Raw genomic sequence first — 13,530 nt, forward strand, 5'->3', positions numbered from 1 at the left:
GGGGGGGGCGGGGGACCTCCATGCTCTTGGCCAGAGTCAGCCACTTTGTTTATCACAGCCACCTTCTGTCCTGCACCTGCAAGAGCCCGGGCCCCAAGGAGCTGGAATTGTCTGCTGAGCCACCCCCACCGGCACGGCGGAGTAGGCAAGGCCCTAAGTAGTATGGACCCCCTAGGGAGGGGGCTGTTACTATTTAGTAGCAGGAAAATGAGTTTCAGCTGGTAACTTACATTTCCTGCGAATCAATTTGCAAGAACAACAGCGGTGTGACAGCGCAGGGGCTATGCGAAGATTAAAGGTGACAACCAGTGAAATAAATGTCTCACACGTGGCGGGGCGCCAAGAGGAAAGCTCAGCCGTCCTGATTGCTCTCTTCCTGGCCTCTCTTCCTGGCGTCTGGTTGTCAGGCACGTTCAGAGGGTTCCGTTCACTGGGCACCTGCTGTCCTTGTCTCTATCACAAACAGAGCGAGAGGCACTCGTGCAATCAGGCGGTAGTTAAGCATCTATCCTTCAATTAGGGAATTAAGAGAATTGTGAGGAGAACATTTTAGGCCATTTTGATGAGCTAAACTTGCCCAAATTGTGAATGATGCTAATGACATTAAAATTACTTTCTCTCTTTGAGATGCAGGTTTTAGGAAAATAGGCCCCGCACCCCGTACAGAATTGGCAATGTGGCTAGGAGAGACAGGGCCTGGGCCAGCCACAGCAACTGAAGTTGCTAAGGACCACTAACATGGTCAAGACACAACCCATTGGCTCTCTTTCCTCGGGGCAGAGGTAACAGACTGGCAGGCCTACATCAGGCCTATAGACACAATGTCCTTCACATTCCAGGTTAGGAGTGCCCAGTCAGACTGCAACCCACCGGTCTCTAGCGCCACCCCAATCCACCTGGGCTTCCTTCCTCAATACCACAAAAGAAAAACCAGCCAACAGGAGACCCCTGACTCCCTCCGTGACCTGTGGCTCCAGTTCTTTTTGTTTTCCTGCAGATCACAAAGGCGTCAAGGAAGAGGCTCACGCTGAGCTTGGCATACTCGGAAAGCCACCAGATCCGAGTGTCCCAGCAGGACTACCGGCTCTTCCGCACCCTCTTCCTGCTCATGGTCTCCTTCTTCATCATGTGGAGTCCTATCATCATCACCATCCTCCTGCTCTTGATCCAGAACTTCAGGCAGGACCTGGTCGTCTGGCCGTCCTTCTTCTTCTGGGTGATGACCTTCACGTTCGCCAACTCCGCCCTGAACCCCATCCTGTACAACATGTCGCTGCTCAGGAATGAATGGAGGAAGATTTTTTGCTGCTTCTTTTTCCCAGAGAAGGGAGCCATTTTTACAGACACGTCAGTCAGACGAAATGACTTGTCTGTTATTTCCAGCTAACTAGCTGGAGCCAGGTGAACCGTTGTGTGCATGTAAAGGGGGTTGCCTTCCAAGTCACTGGTGTACCCTGCTTTAAGAAAATCCAACTTCCAATGGCACACATCTTCAGGGCCAGCAAATTGAGGAATGACTACTCCGTATAAAAATATTTTTTTCTTAAAAAGACTTTCTATGGGTTCCTTTTTATGGACTTTTTTAGTGTTTGTAATATGATTGAGTTAATAAATTTTTATTTATAACTGTTCCTACATATAAACTTGTACCTTATGACTGCTGAAATAAACCTTGGAGGTGATTCAGGGCTCAAATTTCTTGGTAAAAGGTCACGGCCACCCTAAGTCCCCACCTTGGGTACATAAGGCCTTTAAATAATTTATTCATTCATTCCAAGACTGCTTAAGAAATTTCCAAGGAGCGATTAGACGTGACTTTTTCCCCCATGTATTAAAAATGGGCAGGAGACATGACTCAATGGTAGTATGATTGCCTAGCAAGTGTGTGAGCCTGAGTTCAACCCCCAGCATAATATATATGTATATATACACATACACACACACGCAGCAGCATCATAGACTCAAAGAGGGGAGGATGAGGATGCTGGAGAGGGAGGTCAGGCATGGTTGCTTTAACACTCCATCCATCAGAGGCCTTTGAAACACCTGCTATGGCTGTGCAGTGTTTTCGTGCTTAAAATCTCATGGTAAGGACGAGAGCCCTGGCTCTGTTCTCAGGGAGCTCACCTTCTCATGGGGGTGGGGGACCACGAATGCTAAACAGAAGTCAGTGAGGACTGGAGCACCCTAGAGTGAAGAAGCACCTGCAGAAAGTGAGACAGGGTGCGGTGGGGGTGATGGTTGTTTATATGGGGTAGGGGTCGGTGCTGTGGGGGTGATGGTTGTTTATATGGGGTAGGGAGGGTGGGTTTAGGAAAAACTGAGGAGCAACAGTTGCCTTGAAAGGCTAAGGGCTTCAAGAAAGAAGCACTCATGTGGATTTGGAGGAAGGACCTTTGCGGGAAGAGAGGCTGGCGAGCTCTGTGGTCCAGGAGCAAACCGTTCACTGAGCCTTCTTTGTACTTGATGCTAGGAGAGAGGTGCTGCCCTGGTGCCCATCGACGGATGCCAATGACTTTCCAGCGCTAGGTCAGGGAGGGCCTGGCAGGCCAGCATAAGGAGTTCATGCAGGGTTCGGTGGGCAGCACCGGAGGTTTGTAACAGGAGACCTGAGCCATGAGCACTTTGACTCTGGCTCCTCGGCGAGGCACAGGTTCGAAGGAACATGACTAAAAATGGAGACAAGGTGCGCAGCTGCTTGAAGGAGGAAAAGTCGATGGGACCTTGAAGGTGCGTGGCGTTTGTGAAGGATTGTGTGAAATCATCTAGGGCTATGCTTGGGAAGGCGGGACAAACAGTTTGCTTATGGAGGGTGAAGATGAGGGAAGACGACAGTCAAGGATGTCTCCTGGTGAGAGCCTGGCACTCGTTAGACAGTGGAGCAGACGACAAAACTGGGGCAGACTGGGAAACAAATCGGTTTTCATTCAGAGCATGGGCTTGCAATCCCAGTGAGACAGTCCTAGAATAGACTACTGGATAGAGAGACCCAGAATTGGGCCTGGTGTTACAATGTTGTTGGGAAATGCAGATGGTGTTCAGGGACCTGTGGTTTTATGAAATAGTCTCTGAGGTGAAGAAAGAGAAGAAACCAGAGTCAAGGACTGAGTCCCAGGATATGCCAACTCGTAGGGCTAAGATTTACGGGGACCATGACATTAAGGACAAAATAACAAGGTGCCTTTGTTCCTATTTGGTTAATAGATGTGATACATTGGCGCTCTGTTTTGAAGGCATTTGTGAGTATCTTAGGTCTGTGACATCGAACTGAAGCTCAGGAGACAGGCTGTGTCGGCTTGTTCTACGAGAGTAAAAAGCCGGGCTTTTCTCACGCATGGCTACTTGTTTCCTCTGCCTCTGCTGGAGAACAAGGCATGCGGGTGTTTGGTGTGAGGTCCCCATGGTCCTTAGAAATATCAGCACCCCCACCTCCAAAACACTTCGCAGATGTCCTCCTGTCCCACAGAGCTATCACAGCTCCTTCCCATGCTCACAGACACTGTGTGGCCTCTCACTCTGTCCTGTCAGGCAAGGGTTAATTCCTTCCTCAAGTCTAATGAGAGAAGCCACACAGTCAGCCCCAGATCTCCCAGCTCCAAAGTGGATTGAACTTAAAACCAAGATCCTCTGGAACCATGGCTGTCTGCTGTTCAGTTTGGGCCCCATCTGAAGTACAAAGTGAATCATGCCAGAATCATGCCAGTGAGAGCAGGCTTCCCTGTGCTCAGTCTGACGCATGGTTCTCAGCCTCCCAGGTCTGGACAGAGGTGAGCCTTCCGTCCTGCTCACCTCATGGGCCCTGGACTGAAAGCCTTGGGTCTGATGGCCTGGTCACACTTACTTCCTCTTGGGGTTTCAGTCCCTTAATAGTGCTGTTGTTAAGGCCTTCCCGGATTAATGAGGAAAACCTTTCTCAGGAAGTTAGGAGCCAGTCTCTAATATAGAGATCAGGGATGTCTAGGTCAGGTCAAAGGTCGCAGAGACCGGGACGAGAGAATGTCCTGGCATCAAAAAGTGCAGCCCACCAGCAAGCAAACCACAAATAAGTCTTCAACTCTAGGAAGATGGTGACTATACGTTTAATAAATCGAGTTTGGAATCCCGAGCCTCAAACGGTCTCTCTGGGAACCTCAGTAAGATAAACGTTTGTGTGAAGAGATTCAGTCATTCCCATGCATGCGTTTATCCTACCGATGACAGCTGAGCGTCCGTCCACCTAGAGAAGGTAAGGAGAGGTGGGGACACCAGACTTCTGAGATAAATAGAGATGAAGATTGGACGAGAGTTAATCAGAAGTTGTCAAAGGAAACTTCTCATCCTTGATGTTGCTACAAACTGTTTCTTGAGGGTATGCTTTGACAGTAGCCTGAAATACAGAAAATAAAACCATTAACAACAGAGAGCTGGACAGTGCTTTTGCATATACATGAACACCCAGGCAGCCTTAGAGCCAGCGGCCCTTCATATGCTTCTGTGTGGCTGTACTTCACAAATTCTCTCACATTGATCCTGAAGGTCTTTGAATTCTCCAGGGAGCAGTCACGCTGAAGGCATGGGACCTGCTGCATGGTTCGGTTTCCTTTTATGCTGACCTCACTGCATCCCCAAGTGCCTTGAAGCCCATCCTCCTACCTTGGGACACGAGGGCCATGCCAGGCTAACGTCAGCCTAAGTAAGGTCATAGTCTTCATGATGTTCCTGCCCCGTGTTACCAGGAGGCACCACAAGGGACTTCAAGAGTGACAAAAATCTGAGTTTCTATTTGACTTAGCTACCGACTGGAGATCTCTGGCAATGTACTTACCTTTTCTTAGTCTCCATTTTTCTCATTGGTAGAATATGTACAGCTAATGTTCCTACTTTATAAAGGATGTCCAAGGTTTAACTGAGGTGACAAGTGAAAGGCTTAGTGCTTGGAAGTGACATAATCCTTCACTAGCCCCACGTTCAGCTCCCCACCACCCCAGGGTGGCACTTTCCTATCTCCGTATGTCTGAGCTCACATTGTAGGCACACCGGACCATTGAGATGCCCAAGAAAAATGTTCTTTTTCTAAACTTCAGCATGACCATTTTTGGATTTTGAAGTCCAACTGCCCACAGAAGTGAGTGCATGCTAGTCCAAAGTACACAGCACACTTCTCCACGCTTCCGAGTATTAAATTAGGATCAGTTAAGGGCAACAGCGATTACACCATCCCTCTGTTATCCCAGGGGCTTTCCCTAAGCAACCCAGGAGGCTAATTGAGTGATCCTTGATTTTGTAAAGAATAAAGAACATTGCAGGCACCCATCTCTTCAGGACTTGCTACACTGCTGTTTTTGATTATGGTTTTTGTATAAAATGGCTGTATGTTCCACCCAGTTCTTTCCTGGGGACACCTCGTCACCAACACACTCTAATTCCTGCGGAACACTTTCTGTGGGTTGTGGCACCAGGAGTAAATAAAAGGAAAGGAGAGTGGCCCTGAGGTTCTGTTTACCAAAAGTGCCAAGATTTGGGGGAAAAGGACCGTTGGTTCCTTCTCCATGTGGCTGACGACAAAGCCCTGGGAAAGATTTAGTCAAGAAGGGCCAAGATAGGCCCAAAGGGGACTCCTCAGATCACCCTTTTACACAGATGCAGCGCCTTCCCATTGGCCCAGCCCAGCCACGCCCCCTCAGGAAGAGCTGCTCACCATTGTGCTCGATCCACCGGTACTGCCTTTCTAGGCACAGCTCCTCCTGCCGCTGTCTCACCAGCCTCCGCGTCTCGGGGGTCAGGCCGTTGGGGTCACGAGAAAATACGAAGGAGTAGCTGTCCGCACAGGTGCCGTCCAGATTCAGCAGGCGGCAGGAGTACTGCAGCGCGAAGGTGTCGTAGTCCGTGTCGATGATCCAGTGGTCGTCGTCTGTAAGTCAGAGAGCCACAGAGGGCCCGGAGGTCTGACCAACTTGTTACCTACCCCGGACTCCGTGGAACTGGCTGCCTTTCCTTAGTGAGCGGAGGCTGCGGGGATTCCTGACCGCTTTTGCGCAAGTGGGCAAAAGAGAAAGGAGCTTGCTCTCCTTTACAGAAATGAGTCTTGGCACACAGAGGGCACCTCGTTCATGTCAGTGATAAGAGAAGTCACAGATCCTGTCCTGGTGTGGAGGACACCTTGTTCACATCAGCAACTCCTTGATAACAGCACAGCAGTTTTCTAAAGGACAGCTGAAGATGAACTTCCATCTTTACTACCTAGCGTCCACTAACAAGAGTCTAATGTCTGCCGGCCCTCAACTTATGCCATCCCCCAACTACAGGCCACAACTTTTCGGTGCTCTGAAGAATCTACCTCCCATGAGCTCACGTCATTGGGATAGAGGACGCCAGCAGATGATAAGAGATTTTCAGGGTCTACTCTTATCTTTACTTAGGAACTCTATTCACTTCCCTGGGTTGACAAGTGGGATGCCTGGGGGCAAAAGATGCTCCTTATCCAGCTTCAAGTACTCCTTAGGATTGTGTTCTGGGGGCGGGGCTGAGCAGATGGCTCAGTGGGCAACAGTGCTCGCTCTGCAAGTATAAGGACCTGAGTTTCAATTCCCAAGTACCAGGCATGGCTGTGTGGGTCTGCAAACCTAGCACGGGGAGGCAAAGACCCGCAGATCCCCAGAGGTCCCTGGCAAGGCAACCTAGCAGAAACAGCAAGCTTCGGGTCAGGGGAAGACTCTGTCTCAAAGGGGTAAGACCGAAGGCAAGACTTCTGATACCCAGTGCTCTGCTCTGGGCTCCACACGCACAGGCTGGTTCACGCACCCACACACTTACGTGTATACAATGCATGTGTGCACACACTGGGGAGTGGGGAAAAACTGTTCTCTTCATGACTTCCCTGGCAGAGCAGAATTCTTGAAAAATGCAGATCCTATCCGTGCCTCAAGGCTGGGGTGTAAGTTGTGCAGAGGCAACATAAAGCAAGCGACAGAAAGATCAGCAAAGGCAGAACAGGAGCTAAGTTACTATGAACACGTGTGTGTGAGCGGCACAGAGAAAAAACAGATTTGTTATCAAAAACCCTATGTACAGGTAAGAGCGCTGTGTTTCAGTGCAGCCATCTTGCTGACGATTAACCAAGGCTGAAGCCAGTTACTTCATGGCCATGGCCATATTTGGGGGGTATACTTGCATTTATTCAAAATCATACATCATTACTCCATATTACAGATGGGGAGACAGAGGCACAGGAAAAACTAATTCCAGCAGGACCAGGACGCAGGGCAGGGCTGGTGTTTACCAGGAGAGCACATCACTGTGGAGAGAGTGCCTGAAGCTGGCAGTCCCTGACTTCCCCATGACACCCCAAAATAAACATCTCATTATGGCTGTGTCTACACTGTACTGAATAGATAGACTGAGAGTTTAGAAATGCCTGGTTTCAAATGCTTCACAGAGGGAACTGTCTTGGTGGTTGGCCTGCCACTTTAAAGACCCGCTACTCATTGTTGTCACCGCTATGGAGTGAGACCCAGAAAATGTTCACTTGGCTCCCTAGACCTGTGTCCTCCACATGAGAAGCTCCCTATAGTTCCGAGGCCTAAGGATCCAGCTAAACCAACCAGGAGACCGATTCTAGCCTATTTCCAACTAAACCTCTCAATAATCCAACAGCCTCTGTAAGGGAATGAAGTCTGAGACCTCCATGGGTTGAGTGATCTAGCCCACGGATTCTCAAACTTCATTTTGCAGAAGGAATTCACTGAAAGAGCCTATTGGAAACAGAAATACAAGGCTCCACCCAGAAGGGTTTCTGATTGAGTAATTCTGGTTTGGACCCAGAAATCTGCACTTTGAAAAAAGCACTGCAGCTGATTTAGTTGAAGTTGGCCTAGGAACAGTGACTTTGAGAAACACTGATGGAGCTGTTCAAACCTGTTTCTCACATTAATAAGCATTTCTTTGCCAAGAGAGTGGCAAACTTTATTTGGGACAAGGAAGAAGTCTTCGTTCATGCTTTCTGGGAGGGTACAACAAAATAATAAGCCCTTATTACACACAAAACTAAACACTTTCATATATTACCATGAGTAGCTGTTTTAACAATTTTATTAAATAGGAACTATTCCTTAACTCAATTTGATTGCAAAGGAAGTCAAGTTTTAGGGAATCTCATCTACCGTGAAGTCTCTACTCATTTAATATAGGTTGATGCCAATGTCCTTTACTCTCGAGATGTCCCACTCCGTGCTGGTAGAACCAGGAGGAAAGAAAGAGAGCAGAGACCAATCCAGAGCATGGCCGGGGAGGGGACAGCAGACCAGAGCAATCCGCTAGAACTGAAGGATCTAACTCGGGCAGAGCTCTTGCCTAACGTGCTTGATTTCCCAGGTCATTTACAGAAAAAAAAAATTCAGAAAAGTACCCGGGAGTCTGCCCCTCATCTCATCCAGTGGACAACCTCTTGAACTATGGTTTTTAGCTCTCTAATCTACACCAGGGTTTCAGGATGGCGTGTGTGCCCTGTGTGACTGGAGACGGAATTCAGAACCTTGTGCGTGTTAGGCAATTGCTCTACCACTGAACTACAAACTCCAGCCCTCAGAGACATGTGTGACCATTACGCTCCACAGCTTCTTTATGAGAAGGCCAACTATAAGGAGAAATGTATCCTGAACAACCCCCTTCCGCCTGGGCAGTGGTTCTCAACCTTCTTGATGCTACAACCCTTTTTACTTCAGTCCCTCACATTGTGGTGACCCCTAACCATAAAATTATTTTTATTGTTACTTCATAACTGTAGTTTTGCTACTATAGTGAATCGTAATGTAAATGCCTATGTGTTCCAAAGGTCTTAGGAGATCCACTGGGTCGTTTGAGCACACCTCCCCCCAGGGTTGCTACCCACTGTTACCCCAGTGTTTTAATTCTCCCTCTCTGAGATCTCACGGCATTTCTTTCTGCTCTAAATCATTCCTTAGTTATCAAGTAGCTTTCGGATTCTTAATTTAAATGAAATGGGGCGGGGGTGGGGTTATAGAACGTGTAGACCCTTCTGAAAGGTACCGTCAGCTTTAGAGAACGTTGTCGGGAGTTCTCATAATCTTGCCTTGCATATGAGTTTTAGTATTGAAGGAAAGGAGACGCTATTGCTTCCAGAACACTGCCTGGCAGGGCACTGGGCCATGACCCAATTCTCTACACAACGGTCCCTTTATCTTGGATATGGGTCTCTATCTCTCCTGATGTTCCGGATGGTCGCAATGGAATCAGGGTTCCCACCCAAAGAGACAGAATGGAGTGGTGATGTGGGGACCCAGTACGAGCAGGTCACAGTGGGGTGACCAGGAAAATGGCACCCGACCAGCCCAAAGGTCCTTCTGAACTTGGACCAGGTATTTTAGGCTGGGAATCCAGCCACTCGGAATCCCACACTCCCTAAATTGAGATGGGGCTGAGGTTCTGCCTCTTGCAGCCCTTCCCAATGGTGCCACGGAATAGAAATGCACCGATTCGGCCTGGATGCCCCACTACTCACTTCCTCTCTGGAGAAAGGAGGCTACACCCCAGTACTTCATCTTGAACTTGGCAGGATCTTCGGTGTCTGTGAAAGTGCCCACCATGTCTGCGCACACTTCCCAGTTGCTGTAAAAGCCAAGCGAATCCTGAGCCAAGTCTGGAAAGGGCTTCAACCCCATCCAAGGTGCTCCTTTCCCTTCCCAGCAAAGGAAGTTAAGCTTCCAGCCAGGCTAAGGCAGGAGGGACCTTGGACGCTACCCACAGCCCACCAAGAGGCCACTGACCTCAGAATGCGGACTCGGCCCTTGGCTGTGGCGCTCATATGACCTTTCTCGTCCACGGAAAACTCAGCGATGATGTTGTCTTGCAAAAAGAGACCCTCGGGGTCCTTTTTGGCGATGGCGTACCAGAGCCCAGAGAACTGAGAAAGAAATGAGAGAGCTGGGGACTAGAGTTTGGGGTCCACCGCCGGCCCGCAAGAATCGGGGGACGGGGGCTGATACCTACACGAGCCTTGTCGAAGTTCTCCTTGACTCGGAAGCTGCTCACCCTGCAGTCGCGCTCAGCGCTGCTGCCTCCCAGCGCTGCCAGTAGCACGAGCGCCCACACCCACTCCATCTCGCTCAGGAGTCCGCCCTGCGGGACAAGCGCCCGGGTGACCGCGAGGCAGGAGGACCGGGCCGCTGGCCGCCCCATCCTGCCCCACCCCGTCCCGCAGCCCCCCGGGGGAGCGCGGCGACTCACCAGCAGGAGCCACGTGCAAGCCTGGCCGCCGCGTTCGCGCGCGCGAGGAGCCAGGGAGGCGAGCGGCTGTCCAGGGCTTTATAGCTCCGGGGGGAGGGGGTCGCGCTTTCGTAACCATGCGGGGTGAAAGACCGCGGGGAGGTGCCGGGGGCGGGAAGGGGGGCGGCTGGGCTTGCATAACGCGCCCTGACTCACCACCCGAACGCACGCGAGCCCCCTCCGCCAGCCTCGCCGCCCGGTGTCGCCTCTGCTCGGAGGTTCGCGCAGGGTGGTCTCGGTGGAGCCAAACTCTCCAGCCCAGACGATCCACGGGGCCAAGAGCTGGCCCGGGGACCAAGCTGCAGCCAGCTGCGGTCTGGGGTGGCCTCCAGGCCCTATTGCCCTGTCTGGAGGCCTACGTGGCCATGGTGTGGTGATGATGGCCTCACTGAGCGAGAAAGAGACCTATGATGCAGCCTGGAACATTAGTGTTCAGGTCCTGACTTTCCCAAGTGGCCCCCGCTTCTTCTGAGGATATGTTGTGGAGTTTTGGGGTTATTTTGTCTGTGATTTTTTTCCCCCTTTGAGGAGCTGTGGTACTATTTGCGTCAATATTTGATTTTTAGTTTCATCATCTAGAACTAAAACCCTCCCTGTTAAATATTTTCTAGAAACGCCACCTGGTCAGGACAGGAAATATTTTAGCAGCGCCGGTGGCCGAGTGGTTGATCGCCTACTTGTGTTGCCACACTTTCCTGAAACCACACTGAAAAACATAACTGCCAACTGTTTACCATACGTTTTTATTTCTAAGCCAAAGTGGGCTTTTTCCCTCCCCACAAAAGAGTGGGGAAAACTGGCTCTGGAGTAGACAAAGAGGAGGGAAAGAATTCCATAACCTTAGTGGTCAGTAGTCAAAAGGCTATTGATTCGCTGATTGCTTGCCTATGGCATGACACAATTTACTACGTTTTCTTCTGCTTTTGGAACTTGCAGTCCATCAAAGTGGTCCAAAGGGAAGAGTTTGACCAAATGAGATTTAACAATTTTTTTTTTTTGGCAAGAAAGTATTCGTGTCTCTATTGCCCCAGGTCAGACAGGAGACAACCATTTTTGCCATAGCTAGACCTGAAAATAAGAGGAGTTGGGGAAAGGATAGGAGACACACCATACAAAGAACTAAGTTGATGTTTCCTTAGCCACATCTGGCCACCTTGCAAAGACACCTGTGGCTTCCTTTAGTTTCCTGTGACCTTTTGGACATTGCCTGGTTCTCTGCTTTATGCCCGCCCCCACCCCCGCCCCCGCAACTCCTGCATCCATTGTATTCTCTGCAGCCATGATGGCACCAGAGACTGTGTTTTAACTACATAGGACTCCACAATTAGGGAGGACTTTCTGAACAGCAGACTAACTGGGAAACTGGACTGGACTAGTTTTACCAAAGGATGTGCATTGCCCCTCAGTATCAACAGGGGCTTGATTTCATGAAGCACCCCATGGGCCCCTCAAATCCAAGAATGTCCAAATCCTTTCTATAAAATGATGCATTTGACTATCATCTACATATATCCTTGGGTACATTTCGGTCTTCTCTGGATGATAATGTTTGATAAAACCTAATGTTGTGTAAATAACTTTTGTGCTGTATCATTTAAGGAATGACAAGAAAACAAAACAGTATGTTCAATGTAGACTCGTGTGGCATCTTGCTGTGCAAACTGTTGTTAACTGTATTGTGCTGAGAATAATGACAACTGGTCAGTAGAGACTTGGACATTAGAGCCTAACCACATGGCTCATAAACAAGCCGAAGGTGTCCGATACTCCGACACACACACTGGAGAGAGGCTGGGATCTGTGGGATTGTGGGAGGCCACCACGGGCTGTGCAACACATCACATTTCCCCCGGACTCAGCAGAGTGCTTGTTTTGCAGTAAATTCAATTTTTTCTGTGTTTTTTTAAATTTTCTCTGTCATTTTCCTTGAATATTTTTGGCTCACTGTTGGTTGAACCCACAGATAAAGTCGAACAGTGATCCCGACCAGCTCAGATAAGACATGCTCAGGAGGGTGTGGCAGAACCATGTGTTTTGTGATGTGTGTGGTCCGTGTCTCTGCACCCAGGGAGGCCTTCAGGGTACCTCCCTGGTACCTACCCCACACTGTATGCCCTCTTCACACTCCAGAACTTGAGCGACAGCATGCCCACTGCCTCTGGATGAGGATTTCTGAAAGAAAAGTTCTGGAATTTGCTCCGATCCTTTCAGCCAGTTCTCCTGGAACACATTCTGGTGGCTCTGATGCTTGCTGCATATGGAATAAACGTAGGGGTGTCAATGTATCTTCTCTCAACAGTATGTATTCATTTACATGCTAGGTTGAAGGTGACCAGTCAATCCTTGCCTCTCCCTCCTCTCTTTCCTTCTCCCTCCTTCTTCCCTCCCCCTCCTCTCCTGTGCCCCCTCTTCTCTCAAACCATGATATTTTAGATCCCGGAAAAGAAAAACAGTTTATTTTGGCATTCTATCCTGAATTTCTTCTTGATTACAAATATGTGAATTCAGGTCAACTAACGCTATGAACATCATAAATAACTTTTCAAACATGCATACACATGTATCCAAAGGGAAATATTTACAGCGGTTACCCTATATGATAGGATTTGGATTTGAGATACTTAAGGTTTATTTTTCTTTGTACCTCCTGGATTTTTCTTAATTTTTGTACAGGTAAAATGTCAAACATAAACCAAATATGTCATTTGCCAACATTTTTATGAGTAGAATTGTGTTTTGAGTTTGCACATGATTCACATAACGTTCATTTTTGCCATCCCTCACTTCAAGGCTGATAGTGGCTGTCTCTTTTCTTCTATAACACATCATTTACACAGGGCAGATACAGACTTACCTTCCTTTAGTGAAATCAATGGCTTTTCAGTGTAAAATTTGGTTTTTACACAAGCTTTATCTAAACGATACCCAGAAGTTAAAAGTACCTGGCTTAGTGGTATAGACAGTTTTTGTTCTTGCAGAGAACTAGGTTCGATTCCCAGAATCCACATGACTGCTCACAATTGTTTTAGGGGATCTCTCGGCAGGTACCAATCATGCATGTGCTTCATACACACACACACACACACACACACACACACACACACAGGCAAAAATGTTCATACACATAGAATAAAATCTACTTTGCTTGTTTGTTTGCTGTGCCACCACCATCTGGCTTGAAATAAATATTTTTTAAAGTTATTTATTTTAAAAATAAAAGGTGAAAAGTAGCAGACTAATGCAACTGACTTTCTGGGTGTGCAATAATCG

The 13,530-nt window shown here is 48.7% G+C and overlaps 2 protein-coding genes across 2 annotated transcripts in view; one reads left to right on the forward strand and one right to left on the reverse strand.

Moving 5' to 3' along the window:
• Ffar4 (free fatty acid receptor 4) overlaps positions 1 to 1,773 on the forward strand; it is a 19,481-nt gene extending 17,708 nt beyond the window's left edge. The window contains exon 3 of the mRNA XM_005352201.2: positions 998 to 1,773. Coding sequence (XP_005352258.1) covers positions 998 to 1,387 — 390 coding nt within the window. The 3' untranslated portion in view covers positions 1,388 to 1,773. The remainder of the gene's footprint in view (positions 1 to 997) is intronic.
• A 2,284-nt stretch (positions 1,774 to 4,057) lies between these two features.
• On the reverse strand, positions 4,058 to 10,317 carry Rbp4 (retinol binding protein 4). Its single transcript, XM_005352202.3, has 6 exons — positions 10,222 to 10,317; positions 9,985 to 10,113; positions 9,762 to 9,898; positions 9,497 to 9,603; positions 5,678 to 5,890; positions 4,058 to 4,366 (listed from the first exon to the last, which is right to left on the reverse strand). The coding sequence occupies exons 2-6, from the start codon at positions 10,093 to 10,095 to the stop codon at positions 4,329 to 4,331; spliced, it is 606 nt and encodes a 201-aa protein (XP_005352259.1). The 5' UTR covers positions 10,096 to 10,113; positions 10,222 to 10,317; the 3' UTR covers positions 4,058 to 4,328.
• Between the last annotated feature and the right edge of the window lie 3,213 nt (positions 10,318 to 13,530).

The sequence above is a fragment of the Microtus ochrogaster genome, chromosome 8 (assembly GCF_000317375.1).
Source record: "Microtus ochrogaster isolate Prairie Vole_2 chromosome 8, MicOch1.0, whole genome shotgun sequence".
Taxonomy (NCBI): domain Eukaryota; kingdom Metazoa; phylum Chordata; class Mammalia; order Rodentia; family Cricetidae; genus Microtus; species Microtus ochrogaster.